Below are 18,816 nucleotides of genomic sequence, written 5' to 3' on the forward strand. Positions count from 1 at the left end.
CTTGGGGTCCTGGGATTGGGCTGGTATAGGGCTCTGCAGGGAATCTGCTGGAGGATTCCTTCCTTCTTCCCTCTACCCTCCCCCTCCCCCCCCCCCCCCCCGCTCATATTCTCTCTCTCTCTCTCTCTCTCTCTCTCTCTAATATGTCCTTTTGAAAAGGGCTTATACGTAAATACTCAAATATCCCCGAACTGGAAAAAGTTCAGTTCCTTCGGTAGATGAATAATTAAACAAATTGTGGTGCATTCATGCCATAGGGTGTTATACGGCAATAAAAAAGAACTAATTATTGTTACAAGTAATTACTTGTATTATCTCAAGGGAATCATGCTGAGTGAAAGAAGCCAATCCCAGGAGGTTACATACTATATTATTACATTTATGTAACATTCTTTAAATAATAGAATTACAGAGGCAGAGAACAGATTAGTGATTTCTAAGGGTTAGGGATGATGGAGATAAGGTAGTGGGTATGACAATAAATGGTTCGAAAGACAAAGTCCTGTGGTGATGGAGTTCTATATCCTAATTGTGACAGGAGTTACATAGATCTGCATCTGTGATAAAGTTGCATAGAACTATAGACACACACTGACCACCTAAAAATTGATGAGATAACCTGGTTATAATACTATCCTAAGTAAAGAGTACATAGGATCTCCTTGTTTTTTTTTTTTTTTTTCAAAATTCTTGTGAGACTATAATTCAAAATTAAAAGCTTTAAAAAGTTATTCTGCATAGACAAGTGGAGCCATATTAAATCAAAAATCTGTGGAGCAAAAGAATCAACAAAGTGAAAAGGCAATCTACAGAATGGGAGAAGATATCTGCAAACCATATGTCTAATAAGAGATTAATATCCAAAGTATTTAAGAATTTTCTGTAACTCAATAGCAAGAAAATAACCCAATTAAAAAATGAATAAGAAACTAAATAGGTATTTCTCCAAAGATGACCTACAAACAGCCAGCAAGAGAATGAAAATGTGCTCACCATCACTAATCATCAGGTAAATGCAAATCAAAACCACAATGAGGCATCATACCTGTTAGGATGAGCATTATATAAAAAAAAGTATAGCAAGTAATTAGGTGAGGATGTGGAGAAATTGGAATTCTTGAGCAGTATTGGTAAGAATGTAAACTGGGGTAAGCACCATAGAAAACAGTTTGAACTTTCCTCAAAAAATTAAAATTAGAATATGATCCAGCTTCCCACTTCTCAGTATATATGCAAAGGAATTCAAATCAAGATCTTGAAGAGGTATTTGTACTTCCATGCTCATAACGGCATTATTTACAACAGTCAAGAGGTAGAAACCACCTAAATGTCCACTGATGAGTGAATGAATAAAGAAAATGTGGTATATGCACACAATGGAATAATATCCAGTCATAAAAAGAAAATCCTGCCATTTGCAAGAGCATGGATGATTCTGGAGGACATTTTGCTAAGTAAAATAGGCTAGTCACAGAAGGATAATACTGCATGATTCCACTTACATCAGAGGCATTTAAAATGGCCAGCTTCATAGGAACAGAGTAGAATGGTGGTTGCCAGAGGCTGGGAGGAAAAATTGTGGAATTGCTGTCTGATGGACATAGAGTTTCAGTCATACAAGATAGAAATGTACAATATTATGCTTATACTTAAAAATAAATTGCCCAGGTGGAGCCCCCTGCAGAATATTTCCAAGAATTCCCAGGAAGGTTTGCCTTCCTCATGCTCCCTCTCCATATAAACTGATTTATCTCTAATTATTTTTGGCCATTATCACTACCTTTCCATGATGCAAAAGTGTGTAAGCCAATTCTTTGGTCCTATTTTAAGATTGCCATAAGATATTTACAATTAGAAAAGGAAATTTTAATTTGATCAGATTTGTGGAGATTATCCCAGGTCCATTGGATTCACTTTGCCACAGGAATCCTTTACTCTTTACTACCATCAGTCTCTCCCAGCCATAATGTCATTAAACCCCAGTCTGTTCTGTTCCAGAGTCTGCTCCAGAACAGGGAAGGGAACGGAAGCTTTCTTTTCACTAACTTCTAAAACTTTAATAAGACTTTACCCAAACCACCATTAATACCAAATATCTTACCTGTGGGGTATTCTGTTTTACAAACAAGATGTGACCAACCTCTCTATTACTAATAAAATTTAAATTAAATTTAAAAAATAACTTTCTTAAAACTTTTGTTTCAGATCATAGGTCCCAGCTATAAATTAGGGTCTATGGTCTTTACAAATATTATCTATAAATTTCCAATTTTGTTTCCAGTGCCAAGTCCCATCCCAAGGGGGGACCCAGAGCACTGGGCAATGGTGCCTATTTCACATCCTTCAGGACCTACTGCAGCTACACACATAGAAAAGCAACATTAGGAGTGTTGGATTGCCCCGTCCTTAATCCCTAGTAATCTTAGGACTTCAGGTAAGTGAAAAGCATTTACTCCTGGTAGAAAGTGGTAATTCTTTCTTAAAATACTATAAAATTGCCTGGGCTTCTTTCACAGTCTTTTTTTTACTTCTTTCTCCCTCCTCCTCCTTTCCTGTTTTCTCCCTTTTACTCACGAAACTAGCTAAATCCTTAAATAAAAGCAGTGTATTTCTGATTATTTTTCTGTAGGTACAAATATTGCTCTAAACTTATAAAAGCTTTTTCTTGTTGAATATGTTTTCTTTTATTCATAAATTTTTCTTAACATGTTCCATCATGCCTCCACTCTGTCATTTTCCTTTGCTTTTTCAAAATTATCACTGTGTACATCTTAAACACGATGGAATTTAATACTAAATATTTTTATTGGCCATATGGAACATTTTTTAATATCAAAAACTCATGGATATCATTGTAATCAACTACCATTTTATATTCTCTTTTTTTTTATTCTTTGGTTGTTATCCTTGCAATAAGAAAAATAATATGCCCTGATCTAGAATAAGAATCTGATAACTTTGATGTTAAACATTTCCCTGAGTACTATATAGAATATATAATTTAAGGAACAGTCTGAATCTTTAAAATTCTGTTTATTTTCCTTCTTTCCTCTTAAAATATGATTGAAGAGTAGAAATGCTACATATTACTCAATATTTTTAATTACCGTAATTATTAATGGAGAAGTCAATTTTTAAAGATTTATGTATAAGACTATAATTTGTTACTTGCAAAAAGCATAGAAAGTTAAAATTTTATAATATGCTTAATTATTTTTCCATTTAATATACATATTTAGGCACCTACCATGAACCAAGAATGTGTTTAGAATGAATGGTATGTAGTTCCTATAGAACTTGGCCATCAATGTCACAAGAGAACTCAATAAAAATGTAAATTCTCAGATCCCACCCACAATCTACTGAGTCAGGAACTTGGAGAGAATAACAAATCTTCAAGCTTCTGACCTGTGCTAAAACTTGAGGACACTGGTTCACATGAAACAATCAATAACCATGTAGTGTAGAAAGTATCACATTAAATGGGTCTGCAAAATACTCTAGAAAAAGGAAGAAACAGCAAATAACTGGGAAAATTAAGGAAACTGTACAGACGTGACATTGGAACCAACTTTAGAGCTGAATAGGATTTTACTCTTTAATTAAACAAATCTTTGTACAGCACATACTATCCTACTCACTCTGCCAGACTGAGGAAGTTTAATAAACAATAAGTTCAATAAAAGTCATTGAGCAATAACTCAGAGGCAGATTTACCCAGAAGCTAACCACTGAAGCTTTAGGCTTCCTTACTTGCCTGGGACCCTTCCAATGCCCCGTCTCTACTTTGTTATTATACAAAATTACGAGAATGCATAATTGTGTACTCTTTTTCTTACACTGGGCCCCCCAAATTGTGTAAGCCTCATATTCCCCACAAAACCTACCTCCAAAACCACACTTGCTAGTCTGGAGATAGAAGGGAGATAGTAAGGAAGCAAGCCAGGACCTTCCAGCAAAGAAAACCACATATGCCAGGAGATGGAGGCAGAGAGTGTTGTCTGTCAGTATCCCTGGAGCCGGGTAACTGCGGAGGGGGTGAGGGGAGTGATGCTGACAGACACAGTGAATTACCAGAGACCTTGGATGCACTGCCAAGGGGTTTGGACTTTATCCTCTACACAATAGCTTACATTAGAGATTCTCAGTAGGTGCCTGCATTTAACAAAGGTAACTGTAGCAACTGTAGAAGCAAACAGATTGATGAAGGAGAGACCAGAGCCGGGAATACAGTCGGGAGCATAATGAAATAGACTGAGGGAAATGTTGAAAATAGAAGTTCAGGTAATGGGGATGAATTTGAAGGAGATACTCGAGATACAATCTACTTGGGGACCAGTTGGAAGATAGACCAGGAAGAGATATTAAAGATGACTTAGATTTATAGTTTAGGTGGTTTGGATGCATTGTAATGTGAATAATAAACTTTTCAGCTCAAGAAAATAAATAAATAAATATATATATATATATATATATATATATATATATATATATATATAGAGAGAGAGAGAGAGAGAGAGAGAGAGAGAGGGAGAGAGAGAGAGAGAGGAGCACCAGATTTTATGGAGAAAATAATGCACTCCATTTCAGTAAGTTGTTTTTCTACATTATTTGTCTATCATTCTGAAATACATATATATCATTTTAAATAACTGCTTTTTGAAAAGAGCTGCACATTGAAAGAAAAATCACTTATAGACTACTGCTTTACAAATATACAATGTCATTATTCTAAAAATTGTTATATAGTCATTAATTAGATCACTATTTCTTTCTTAAAAAACATGAAATGGGATTTAAGTGTATAGGCTAAAATTTGTCTTGCTAATAAAATATGGAACCAGACAGACTTTAAAATAACACCATCTTTGGCTAGAAAGATGGTTCTAAAATATGTGCAAATAGCTTCTAGGATGAAAAGGACAGAAGACTCCCCATTTATATCATTAAATGGAAGGTAGCAGAGTAGGTAAGGAGAAGAAGGAACAGTAAGCTCTGCTTGAATCCAAGAGGATATTGGGGGGTTAATGGAAGAAAGTTTAAAGTTCCATATCAGAGATAAACATGACAGAAGCGGTGAGTTATATCTATAATCCACATCAAAGAACACTAAACAGATTTGAGGCCTTGATGTAATTATACAGATTAGACATTTAGCAAAGCATAAAGCAGCATGATGTCTCAAGAAAAAGGTCATCTAAATATCCCTAAAGGATTCTTCACTGAGTCTATTCCGAAAGAGAAAACTCTCAGAGGATGAAGGACATCTGTTTTTGTTGTCTGAGCTTTGCAATGCTGTTAGACTTCATGACTTACTCATTGCCATTTAATAGGAAAGCCATTGCCAAGGCCCTCCCCACCCCTAATTTAGTACTCTGCTTGCCGGGCCATGGCACTGCTAACCACAACAGAAAGAAGCAGTGGATGCTCCACAGTTGCCATGGAAGTCCTCAGGCCAACTTAATATTCATCAAAGAGTTCCTTGCTGGGATTTATGAACTGATACACCTGGGATTCTGACAGTGTATCCTGACAACATTTCTACACTTAGGATTGTGAAAATTTCTCTTTTCCTGCATTTATCTCATGCCTGGTTAAAGTTAATTCCCCTGGCTCTCTGAAATTTTTATGATTCTGCAAGCTAAAGGTGATTTTAGGTATTAACACAGTTCACCCCATGTTTAATTGGCAAATGGTAAGGAATTTTACACAGTAATAGTGCAGACTAGGAGGTGGGGGAAATTGCTTCATGGGTATCGACAAAGAAGTTCTGATCCGTTTCACAACAATGTGAATATGCCTAACCCGATTGAAATGTACACTTAAAAATTGTTAAGATTGTTTAAACATTCTCATTACATACCCTGCCACAAGAAACTCCAGGCCCCTAATGGGTACCTCAGGTCTTCAAGATCCCTCAAACTTGTTTTTGTACAGCGTTCCTGGCCTGATTCTTGAGTCTTTAGCTGTATATTTGTCAAACAGAAACTGAGCAGCATATTCAGTTGACAGGCATACAGTTTGAAGCTGAGTTAAAAGAATTGTGTGTCTGCCACTGTAGGAAGTTAGATGATTCCTAAACCAAACCCCTTGATGTGGTGCAGAAAAGCAATACTTAAATGATTCCATACTCAAAGCCAATACCCATCCATTCTTCAGTATTCCTCATCATGGAGAAAAACAATAACATAAATGACTTCAAACAGCATGTAGATGAACATTTCTGTTTTGCTTAAGAACATAGGTGTTTTTTTTCTCTAGTGCGATATATGCATTTCAGAACGCCTTGCATTCTAGAAATTATGTGTTACACATGACAAGGCTTGTGAGAAGCTTTGAATTAGCCGCAGACCACTCAAACCTATGCAACTTGATATACAGAATGCTAACAACAAAAAACTAATTTTGCCATAGTTTAAAAGGTATGTTAAATCCCTAATGAATAACTACTGTAGTTAATACAGGCATGGTAACCATATGTATTTGTTGCAGAAAATAGCAGTAGCTTGATGAAAGGGGTGACAGGAGGGTTGAGACCACTGAGCTTTGTAGCAACAGAGGCAATACTCAAAAAGATCAGCAAAAACTGAAGGGTTCTTCCAACACAGGGCAGTGGCCAAGCAGAGCTAAGAGTGAAAATATGGGATGAATAGGATTTTGAATACTGTAAGCTCCATGGCAGTATAATATGTTCAACTCCTGTTGCCTGGCAGTGTAAGAGATTAATACACTGGGAAAATCATGGATAAACCAGTGCAAATTCAATGTTGTTTTGACATTACCCAGCATTACTGCCAAAGACAGTATGTTTATGTCCCTTTAAAATTCATATGTTAAAATTTAATCTCCAAGGTGATAGTATTAAGAGGTAGGGCTTTTGGGAGATTGCTTAAGGTCATGAGGGTAGAGGCCTCATAAATGGACTTAGTGACGTTCTAAAAGAGACCCCAGAGGGCTCTCCTGCCTCTTCTGCTACATGAGGACACAACGAAAAGATGACATCGTGAAGCAAGAAGCAGGGCTCTCACCAGAAATCTTATCTGCTGGCACTTTGATTTTGAACTTCCTAGCTTCCAGAATTGTGACAAATTTCTGTTTATAAGCCACCTAGTCTATGGCATTCTGTTATAGCAGCCCCAGCGGATTAAGACAATTACCAATCATGTTGAAGCAATGTTGAATTACAGAAATGCAGGTTATCCCAGAACAGACTTTATCTGCATTTGGACATTTTCTAAAAATTCATATAATATGTATGTTTGATTTAGATTTGACAAATTGCGAATGAACTTGGTTCCTATCCCTGCATCAACACATGTATACAAATACTTTTTTGCAGCCAGATGAGTTTCCCTCTAAAACTTTCTCTAAGAGTCACTAAAAATGAGTATTTGATTAAGTGCTGCTGAGGGTTTCTGGATGTGCAAAGTGAGCCGAGAAAATGTCATTATCTTCAAAACTATCCTTACATTTGTTGTTGTCATTAACGACTATTTGAAAGAGCAGTCCCTAAACGCAGAGGACTTTCATAACACATGCTCATCAGACCAACTACTTCAGAATTACCTAGAGGGCTACTTAAAAGACAGATTCCCTTGAGCCTTTATTTAGAGGGATTATTCAGTCTCTAAGACTCTTGAAATCAGCATATCTGGCAATAAGTCCCAAGAATCCTTATTTTGTCAAAACACTCAGTTAAGTCTGATACTCTTTAAAGTTTGGGAAGGGGGAATATAATGGTTTTCTGCTGCATAATACAAGTGGACATAGTGCAGGTAGTTGTCTAATAATGTATCTTTCAAAGCATGTGTTAAGAATCAGATACAGTCTCATGACAGGCACTGAGGCAGAGAAAGCATTGCAAGAATAAACTTAGGCAAGTCCTACCTGATACTATTAGGGTGGGTTACACCTGGGACGCTGAGTCTATTCCCTGACAGGGCATTCAGGTCTTCTATTCAAGTCTTGTATCCATTTTTTAGTTGATTTTTGCAGCTCTTGTAAGATAGAAGTCCAGTTTCATTCTTTTCCATGTGGCTGTCCAGTTTTCCCAATACCACTGGTTGAAGAGACTGTCCCTTCCCCCATTGTATATTCTCGGCCTCTTTGGTGTATATTAATTGACCATATATGCATGGGTTTATTTCTGGGTTCTCTATCCTGTTACATTGATTTATGGCTCTGTTTTTGTGCTGGTACCATACTGTTACAGTTTTGTGGTATAGTTTGAAATCAGAGTGTGATACCTCCAGTTTTGCTCTTCTTAAGATTGCTTTGACCACTGGCAGTTTTTTGTGGTTCTATACAAATTTTTAAGATTGTTTGTTCTATTTCTGTGAAAAATGTCATTGGAATTTTATTTTTTTTTCGATGCTTTCCCTTTATTTAAAGACACTGCATTGATTTTATATATCTTCAAAAAGTGAACAATAAATTCACAAAATTATTATGAAGATCATATTCTTGAAGCTAAACACATTCATTGCTACTGGGTTGCTTATTGTTTCTCTCTCTCTCTATTGTCTATCTCCTATCTATCTTTTTTAAAGATTTTTTTATTTATTCATTTGAGAGAGCAAAAGCACAAGCAGTGAGAAGAGTCAGAGGGAGAGGGAGAATTTTAATAGGGATTGCACTGAATCTGTAGATGGCTTTGGGTAGTATGGAATTTTTAACTACACTTTAATCCATGAGCACAGAATATGTTTCCATTTATTTGTGCCGTCTTCTGTTTCTTTCATCACTGTCATAGTTTCCAATGTGTGGGTCTTTTACCTCCTTGATTAAATTTATTTCTAGATATTTTATTCTTTTGGATAAACTGTAAATAAGAATTTCTTAATTTCTCTTTATGAGAGTTACTAGCATGTGGAAGCACACTGATTTTTGCATGTTAATTTTGTATCCTGAAATGTTACTGAATTTATTTGTTCCAACAGTTTATTGGTGAAGTTGTCAGGAATTTCTATATATAACATGTCGTATGCAAATAGAGAGTTATGCTTCTTCCTTTCTGATTTGGATGCCTTTTATTTCTTTTTGTTACCTAAATATAACTTTTTAATAGTGCTCAGGGGTTAAAGTCATATATATGAAACTAGCACTTCAGGAATGAATAATGATTCCCTCCAAGATTAGAGGGATGAAATGGAGATTTTGAGGGCAAGTAGTCATTAAGAATGTGCAAAATTACATGACTGGATGTTTTTTGTTCCAGTTGAACTAGAAATAAGAGTAACAAAGATACAATTTCTATTACTATCTAAATAAAATCTTACCTGAATAAAACCTAATTCCTATTAAACCTAGAATAAGTCATTGTTTGGCTAGAAAGGGCACCCTAGCAGGCAAACAGTTGATTTTACAAATACATATCTAAATCATTTATTAAGTCCAGTGTGTTCAGTCTTAAAAACTTGTTCCTATAAATGTCTAGTTCCTATAAACAGCCATCTTTCCTCACCTAAGACACTTAGAAAAAAGATCAATAAAAGATGAATTTCATGGTACCCATTTAACCACCAGAAATAGAAAGGAGGGCGATAAATTATGAATGTAATGACAATTATATGGAGCTCAGGACAGCTGATGGGAGCATACCTTTATTTAGAGGGATAAAAAGGGGACACAATCACACATAATCCCAAAGCCAATGAGCTCAAAGAATATTTAACACAAGGTTCTTTGAATTGTCAGTTAATACGAACAAAGCCCAATATCCCTCTGTTGATTATGGACTGGGCCTCCAGAGCACTAGATTCCCTTCAGCATTAGAAGGGTGTAAGCTATATAGATGTGTGTTTATCATCATTGGATTTTCTGGGACTTTAGAGATAATCCAGAGTGCAAGAAAGATGGAGTGGGATGTCAACAACAACAAAGTAAAAAACAGAACCAGGGTCATACCACTTTGGAAAGCCTCCTATTATCCACTGGGAATATATATGGTTTATTCAAATCCAGGATACCTTGGATGTAAAGTTCCAGCAACAAAATGGAAGCAAGCACGTTGGTCATTTAACAAGAAAGGCAGTATAGAAAAGACATCTAATTTGGTACACAACGACCTACTGTGGGAAAACCAGATTACCAGAAATACACCATCTCTTCAAGCCTATGTCCTTAGAATTTGGAAGAGTTTCAGAAATAGAAGAAAAAAACTATGCTGCAAATAAATCTGTCTTCAAATATTACATAGAGTACATGAGTTGTGTTTTTGAAATTTGTTTTCTAAGGATCCAAATTCATCAATAAATGATCAGTGTCCACACACAGTGGAACAGATCTGCATGTATTAACTTGAAAAATGTCCTTGATACATTGCCAAGTGAAAAAAATCAAATACCTAACAGTTCTGCTTATTAAGCAGTTGGGCCTGAAAAACTTAATAGTAGTATTCTCATTGCATTTCTCTTGAAAATTTTATTTTTTTTAAGATTTTATTTATTTATTCATGAGAGACACAGAGAGGCAGAAACATAGGCAGAGGGAGAAGAAGGCTACATGCACAGAGCCCAATGTGGGACTCGATCCCGGGACTCCAGGATCATGCCCTGAGCCAAAGGCAGACACTCAACTGCTGAGCCACCCAGGCGTCCCTTCTCTTGAAAATTTTAAACATCACATGGTGCCCCTGTGCATCCCGTGTGATGTTCCAGAGCACCAGCTGTTTGGGAAACACAGCCTGGGATGTATATCCAGGAGTAGAATTGATGAGTTGAGAAATACATGTTTATTCTTTATTAAAAATTGGCAAGTGCTCTCCAAAATGTTTCTACCAATGTGCTCCAGGAGCAGTGTAAGAAATTTCACATCACTCCACACTCCAGACTCCATTTGGTATTGCCACACTTATTAATGTTTATAACTCTCACGTCTGTGTGCTATTGTTTCGTTTTGACTTAATATATATTTCTCTGATTACAAAGGAGATTAAGCCCATCTTCTCAGGACATTACCAATTGCTTGTCCCTGGTGGGCAGGCAGGTTTCAAACCAGGATAATATTAATATAAATTAATATACATAATATGAAATATTATAAATATAAATAATATATAGTAGAATATATAAGAGTTGAGTGAGAGGAATAAGGAAGTGATAAAAAGTTTGTTAATGGCAAAGTTAGGTAGTATTTTCTGCCAGTAATCAATATCCTCTTGTAGGATTCAAATGGCCTTGTTTGAATTATTGCTTTTTCCTCCCACCTAGTTTCGTGTTCGCCCAATTTGTTTATGTAGTGTGTGTGTGTGTGTGTGTGTGTGTGTGTGTGTGTGTGTGTGTGTTGCAAAAATGGCATACTATATCCACCATTCTTTTTATTTTCAGCTTTATTAAGATATAAATGACATACAGGCTTGTACAAGTTTAAGGTGCACAACATGTTGATTTGATACACTTATATATTTCAAAATGATTACCACTATAGCATTAGCTAACACCTCCATCATATCACACTATTATCATTTCTATCTAGGGGTGGAAACATTTAAGATCTAGTGCCTTAGCAACTTTATATGATACAGTATTGTTAAGCACAATCAAAATGCTACACATTAGATCCCCAGAACTTATTCATCTTATAGCTCGAAGTTTATACCCTTTGACCACATCACTACGTTTCTCCCATCCTCAACTCCTGATAATCACCACTCTACTCACTGTCTCTATAAGATTGGCTGCTTTAAGTTCCACATGTCAGTGATGTCATGCAGTGTTTTTCTGATTTATTTCACCTAGCATAATGTCTTCGATTTTCATCCATTGTCACAAATGACGGGACTACCTTCTCTCACATGGATGAATAATATCTGTTGTGTATATATTCTCGATAGATAGAATCTTTTTTATATATTCGTACATTATCTTTTATTTTATACATATATAATCTTTAATATATATTCATTGAGAGAAGTATATACCTCTACATATATAAATGGATCCATTGACACACATTTAGGTTGTTTCCATGTATTGAATATTATAAATATTGCAGCAATGAATGTGGAAGTGCAATTTCTCTTTGATATTCTGTTTTTGTTCTATTTTCTCATTTTCCAATTAATATTTTTTATTTTAATTCCAGTACAGTTAACATACAGTATTATATTAGTGACAGATTTACAGTATATTGACTCAATAATTCTGTATATTACTCAGTTCCTATCATGATACGTGTACTTGTAATCCCTTTCACTTATTCCATCCATCCCTCTGCCCCCCTCCCCTCTGGCAACTGTCAGTTCTCTATATTTAAGAGTCCGTTTCTTGGTTTGTCTCTCTTTTAAGATTTTATTTATTTATCTTAGAAAGAGCATGATCAGGGAGAGGCACAGAGAGAGAAAATCCCAAGCAGATTCCTCACCTCTTGGAGAGTCTAACGTGGGGCCTGATTCCTGAACTCTGATATCATGACCTGAGCCAAAACTGAGACAGATGCTTAACCAACTCAGCCACCCAGGCACCCCTGGTTTGTCTCTCTTGTTTGTTGTGTTTCTTAAATTTCACATATGAAGGGAATCATATGGTATTTGTCTTTCTCTGACTTATTTCACTTAGCATTATCTTCTCTAGCTCCATCCATATCATTGCAAATGGCAAGATTTCATTATTTTATTGCTGAGTAATATTCCATTGTATATATGGTGGTACTTTATCCATTCACCTATTGATGATGGACACTTGAGTTGCTTCCAAATTTGGCTATTGTAAATAATGCTGCAATAAACATAGGGGGGCATATATCTTTTCCAATTAATGTTTTCATATTCTTTGGGTAAAGACCCAGTGGTAGAATTACTGTACCATATGGTAAATCTATTTTCAATTGTCTCACGAACCTCCACACTGTCTTCCACAGAAAGCCCAGAAATGGACCAACTATATGGTCAACTAATCTTTGACATAGTAGGAAAGAACATGCAATGGGAAAAAGACCATCTCTTCAACAAATGGTGTTGGGAAAACTGGACCACTTTCTTACACCATACAAAGAAAAAAAAAACTCAAAATGGATAAAAGACCTAAATGTGAGACAGGACACCATCAAAATCCTAGAGGAGAACACAGGCAGCAAACTCTTTGACATGGACCCTACTATGACTTTTGACTGGAGTGTTTAGTCCATTTACATTCAAAGTAATTATTGGTAGGTTTGTAGTTATTTCCATTTTGTTACTTGTTTTGTGGTTGTTCTGTAGTTTCTCTTTGTTTCTTTCTACTTTTTCTTCTCTCGCAGTTTGCTGGCTTTCTCTGGTGATATGCTTGGCTTTCTTTCTCTTGATTTGTTGGCTATCTATTTACCAGCTTTTGATTTGTGGTTACCATTTGGTTATATATAACATCTTATGCATGGCAGTCTCTATTAAGTAGATGACCATTTAAATTTAATCCATTCCTCACTCATCTCTTTCTCATGTTTTAGGTATAGGGTGTCATACTTTACATCCTTTTATGTTGTGAAGCTCTTAACTGATTTGTATAGATACATTTAATTTCCTGCTTTCGTGCTTCCTACTTTAAAAAAAAAAGATTTATTCATTTATTTATTTATTTCAGAGAGAGAACATGTGCATGAGCAGGGACAGGGCAGAAAGAGAAGCAGACTCCCTGCTGATCAGGGAGTCTAATCTGGGGCTCATTCCCACAACCTTGAGATCATGACCTGAGCCAAAATCAAGAGTCTACCACTCAGTTGACTGAGCCACCCAGGAAGTCCTCTGCTTCCTACTTTTCTTACTACTATTTGTGGTCTTTCCTTTCCACTCAACAGATCCCATTTAACATTTCTTGTCAGACCAGTTTAGTGATGATAAATTCCTTTAACTTTTGTTTGGACCATTCTTTATCTCTCCTATTCTGAATGTTAGCCTTGCTGGACAGATGATTCCTGGCCACAGGATCATATATCTGATAAGCAGTTAACATACAAAATATATAAAGAATTCACCTAACTGAATAGCAAAAGGAAAACAAAACCCCCAAATGATTTTGTTAAAAAATAGATAGAAGGACTGCACAGATATTTTTCCAAAGATGACATACACATTGTTCTCTTTCTGTGAAAAATGCTATTGGAATTTTGATAGAGATGCATTGTATCTATTGATGGCTTTAGTGAGTATGGGCATTTTAACAATATTAATTCTTCTGAACCATGAATACAGAATACCTTTCTATTTGTGTCTTCAATTTCTTTCTTCAGAGTCTTATAGTCTTCAGTATACAGGTCTTACACCTCTATTGTTAAATTTATTTCTAAATTTTCTGTTGTTTTTGATGTACCTATAAACAGATTTTTAGAAATTTCTAATAGTTCACTGTTAATGTATAGAAATGCAACTAATTTTTCCATATTGAATTTATATACTGCAACTTTACTGAATTTGTTTATTAGTTCTAATGGATTTTTAACGGGGTCTTTAGGATTTTCTATATATAAGTTCATATCACCTGAAACAAAGACTGTTTTACTGCTTTCTTTCTGGTTTGGATGACTAGAATTTCTTTTTCTTGCCTGATTGCTCTGGATAGCCCTTCCAGAACTATGGTAAGTAGAAGAGTAAGAATGGGCACCATCATCATTATTCTCCAACTTAGAGGAAAAGCTTTCAGTCTTTCATCTTTGAGTGATGTTGGCTCTAGTCTTGTCATATATGGCCTTTATTACTTGGGGGCATATGCCTTTTAGAATCAGTTTGTTGAGTGTTTTTATCATGACAGTATATTGTATTTTAACAAATGCTTTTTGTGTGTCTATTGAAAGGATCATATAATTTTTATCTTTTATTCTATTGTATGTTACATTAATTGATTTGTATGTGTGAAAACCATCTTTGTGTCTCAGGGATTTATGATCCTTATGTGTGTTAAATTCAATTTGCTAAGATTTTTTGAAACTTTTTGCAGCATTTTCATCAGGGATATTGGTTCATTGTCTTCTTACAGTATGCAGATAATGCTGGCCTCATATATTAAGTTTAAGGGAACATTCTCTCCTCTTCATTTTTTTTTAAGAGTTTGATAAAGATTGGCATAAATCCTTTGTAAATGCGTGGTATAATTGACCACTGCAACCATCTGGCTCTGGACTTTTCTGTACGGAGAAGTTTTTTTAAATAAATGATTCAATCTCTTTACTCATTATTGCTCTATTCAGATTTGCTATTTCTTCATGATTCAGTCTGGGTAACTCTGGGTAAGTCTGGGTAATTTCTAGGAAGTTATTCATTTTTTTCCTAAGTTATCCAATTTTTTGGCTTATTTTTAATTTTTTTATTTATGATAGGCACACAGTGAGAGAGAGAGGCAGAGACATAGGCAGAGGGAGAAGCAGGCTCCATGCACCGGGAGCCCGACGTGGGATTCGATCCCGGGTCTCCAGGATCACGCCCTGGGCCAAAGGCAGGCGCCAAACCGCTGCGCCACCCAGGGATCCCAATTTTTTGGCTTTTAATTGTTCAGTGTAATCTCATTATCTTTTCTATTTCTGTAGTATCAGTTGTAATGTCCCTCTTTCCTTTCTGATTTTATTTATTTTTCTTTTTTTCTTAGCCTATCTAAAGTTATTGTCAAATTTTGCTTATTTTTTCAAAAACCGGTTCTTGATTTTGTTAATTTTTTTCTGTTTCTGATCTCTATTATTTTCTTCCATCTGCTTTTTTTTTTTAGAGCTGTTTATTCTTCTTTTCCTAGTTTCTTGAGGTATAAAATTAGGTTGTGTATTTGAAATTTCTTTTTTTTTTTAAGATTTTATTTATTTATTCAGGAGAGACACAGAGACATAGGCAGAGGGATAAGCAGGCTCCATGCAAGAAGCCCAATGTGGGACTTGATCCTGGGACTCCAGGATCATGCCCTGAGCCGAAGACAGATGCTTAACCACTGAGCCACCCAGGCATCCCTCTTTTTTCTTAATCTAAGTATTTTTTTCACTCTTAAATGCTTTTGTAGCATCCTCTAGGTTTTGATACATTGTATTTCTATTTTCATTTGTTTTGAATTTTGTTAATTTCTGTTTTGATTTCTTCTTTGATCAATTGGTTGTTCAGGAGTGTGTCATTTAATTTTTATATATTTGTGAGTTTTCCACTTACTATTCCTAGTTTCAAGCCATTGTGTGCAAAAAAGATACTTGGTATGATTTCAATATTCTTAAATTTGCTAAAAGTTTTTTTGTGACTTGCCATAGGATTTATCTTAGAGAATGTTCATATGCACTTGAGGAGACCATGCATATGGTCTGATGCTGTGGGATGGAATGTTATATATATATGTATGTCCCTTGGTCCATTAGGTCTAATGTGTGGTTCAAGTCCAGTGTTTTCTTGTTTTATGTCTGACTGATCTATCCATCTTTGAAAGTGGAATATTGAAGTCTCCTACTGTTACTGTATTTTTTGTCTATTTCTCCCTTAAGATCTGGTAATATTTGCTTAAAAATTTAGCACTCCAGTATTGGATGCATATATATTGATGATTATTATAACTTCTTGTGTGAATTGATCTTATTATTATTGATGACCATATTAATGACAATATATAATGACCATATTTGCCTCCTATTACCATTTTTGGCTTATATATTAAATATATACATTTCTATTTTGTCTATTATAAATACAGCTGTTCCTGCTCTCTTTTGGCTCACTTGCCTGGAATATCTCTTTGCATCCCTTCCCTTTGAGCTTATGTATGTCCTTAACCTGAGGTGAGTGTCTTGTAAGTAGAACATAGTTGGTTCTTGATTTGGTTTGATTTTATTTGGTTTGGTTTTTCGTTGTTGTTGTTTAATTGGTCAACTATTCTATGTCTTTTGATTGGAGAATTCAATTCATTTACATTTAGAGTTATTATTGCTAGGTAAGGACTTACTCATTGTTTTGTTTTTTTACTGTTTTTGTGGTCCCCTTGTTCCTTTCTTCTTCTCTTGCTCCTTTCCTTTGTGAATTAATGATTTTCCATAGTGATAGGTTTTGATTCCCTTCTCTTTATCTTTTGTGAATGTACTGTCGGTCTTTGCGTTGTGGTTACTGTGAAGCTTATATAAAACATGATTGATAGAATAATCGACTTTACTCTGATAACAATTTAACATCAAGCACATACAAATCCTCTTTATACCTCCACTATATTGTTTTCCATTTCACAATTTGCGTCTTTTTACATTTTGTATTCATTAACAGATTATTGTAGCTATAGCTATTTTTAGTATTTTATCCTTTAACTTTTAGAGTAGCTAACACACCACCATAATACAGTACTAGCTTTTTCTTAATATGACTATATGCTTGCTTTTACCAGTGTGATGTATATTTATATATGTTTTCGTGTTACTGATTAACATCTTTTCATTTCAAATTGAAGAACTCTTTTAGCATTCTTGTAGGGCAGATTTATTGGTGATGAATTCCCTCAGCTTTTGTTTATTAGGGAAAATATTTATCTGACCTTAATTTCTGAAAGACAACTTGCTGGGTGAAGTATTCTTGGCTGTGAGTGTCTTTTAGCACTTCAAATATTCTATTCTCTTCTGATCCTCAGGGTCTCAGACAGAAATCTGCTGGCAGCCTAATGGTGATTCCCTTGTATGAGAGTATTTTTTTTCTCTTGCTACTTTAAAAAATCTCTCTTTGTCTTTGATTTTAGACATTTTCATTATAATATATCTTGGAGAAGATCTTTTCCATTTGAAATTTTGCGATGACATATTATCCTCATGAACTTGTATATCCAAATATCCCCAGGTTTGGAAAGTTCTCAACCATTATTTCTTCAAATAAACATTCTACCCCTTTCAGGTACCTCTTCTCCTTCTTGGATTCCAGTGGTGTACTCATTATTTCTTTTTCTTTTTTTTTTAAGATGTATTTACCTTAGAGAAAGAGAGAGAAATATCATAAACAGGAGGGGCAGAAGAAGAAGGAGAGAGAATCCCAAGCACACTTTGTGCTGAGCACAGAGCCTGACGTGGGGCTCAATCTCACAACCCTGAGATAAAAACCTGAAATGAATTCTAGAGTCAGATGCTTGACCTACTGTGCCAGTTAGGTATACCCTTCATTATTTCTTTAAATGGTGTCCCATAAGTCCCACAGTTTTTCTCATTCTTCTTCATCCTTTTTTTTTTAATTTTTGTTCATCTGATTGGATAATGTCAGTTGATCTGTCTTCTAGTTCAATGATTCTTTCTTCTGACTGGTCAAGTCTGGTGTTGAAACTCTCTGTTGAATTCTTCAGTCATTGTGTTCTTTAGCCCCAAAATTTCTAGTTGGGATATTTTGTTTGTTTACTCTCTGTTGATCTTATAATTTTATTCTTTTACTGTTTTCCTGATATCATTAAATTCTTATCTCTGTTGTCTTGTAGTTCTCTGAGCATCTTTAGAATAATTTCTTAATTCTTTAAAGGGCAATTTCTGGATCTCCATTTCTTTAGGGCCAGTTACTGGAAGTTCACTGTATTTAAATTTGGTGCAGTCATGTTTCTCTGATTCTTCATGATCTCTGGAGCCTTGCACAGGTCCCTGGGCTTTTGAAGAAGCTGTCACTTCTAGACTTTATGAACTGACTTCAGTAAGTGAGAAAACTCACAGATGGGGGCATATTGTGACCCTGAGTCTAGTGGTGCAGGGTGGTAAGTGTGAGGGCATGTGGTGGCACCTGTCTGGAAGGGCATAATGGCTGTTTGAAGTATAAGTGACATACCGTATTATATTAATTTCAGGTATAAAATATAATAATTCAGCACTTCACAGTGTTGTAAAATGATTGCTATAATAAAACTACTCATAATCCATCCCCATAAAAAGTTTTAAAAA

At 35.4% G+C, this 18,816-nt stretch overlaps 1 protein-coding gene and 1 long non-coding RNA gene across 4 annotated transcripts in view; one reads left to right on the forward strand and one right to left on the reverse strand.

Annotated features, from left to right (window-relative positions):
* LOC140619987 (uncharacterized) overlaps window positions 1–4,142 on the reverse strand; it is a 49,791-nt gene extending 45,649 nt beyond the window's left edge. Inside the window, exon 1 of the long non-coding RNA XR_012019744.1 lies at window positions 3,888–4,142. This is a non-coding gene — a long non-coding RNA (uncharacterized lncRNA). The remainder of the gene's footprint in view (window positions 1–3,887) is intronic.
* Window positions 1–18,816, forward strand: part of CPA6 (carboxypeptidase A6) — a 329,838-nt gene that overhangs the window by 202,940 nt on the left and 108,082 nt on the right. The window contains exon 1 of one of the 3 annotated variants that reach the window (XM_072804342.1): window positions 4,193–4,284. The exons of the other annotated variants lie outside the window; for them this stretch is intronic. Coding sequence (XP_072660443.1) covers window positions 4,264–4,284 — 21 coding nt within the window. The 5' untranslated portion in view covers window positions 4,193–4,263. Of the gene's footprint in view, window positions 1–4,192; window positions 4,285–18,816 lie in introns of those variants that run through there. 3 annotated transcript variants of the gene reach the window in all.

This window comes from Canis lupus, chromosome 28, assembly GCF_048164855.1.
Source record: "Canis lupus baileyi chromosome 28, mCanLup2.hap1, whole genome shotgun sequence".
In the NCBI taxonomy this organism is placed as follows: Eukaryota; Metazoa; Chordata; class Mammalia; order Carnivora; family Canidae; genus Canis; species Canis lupus.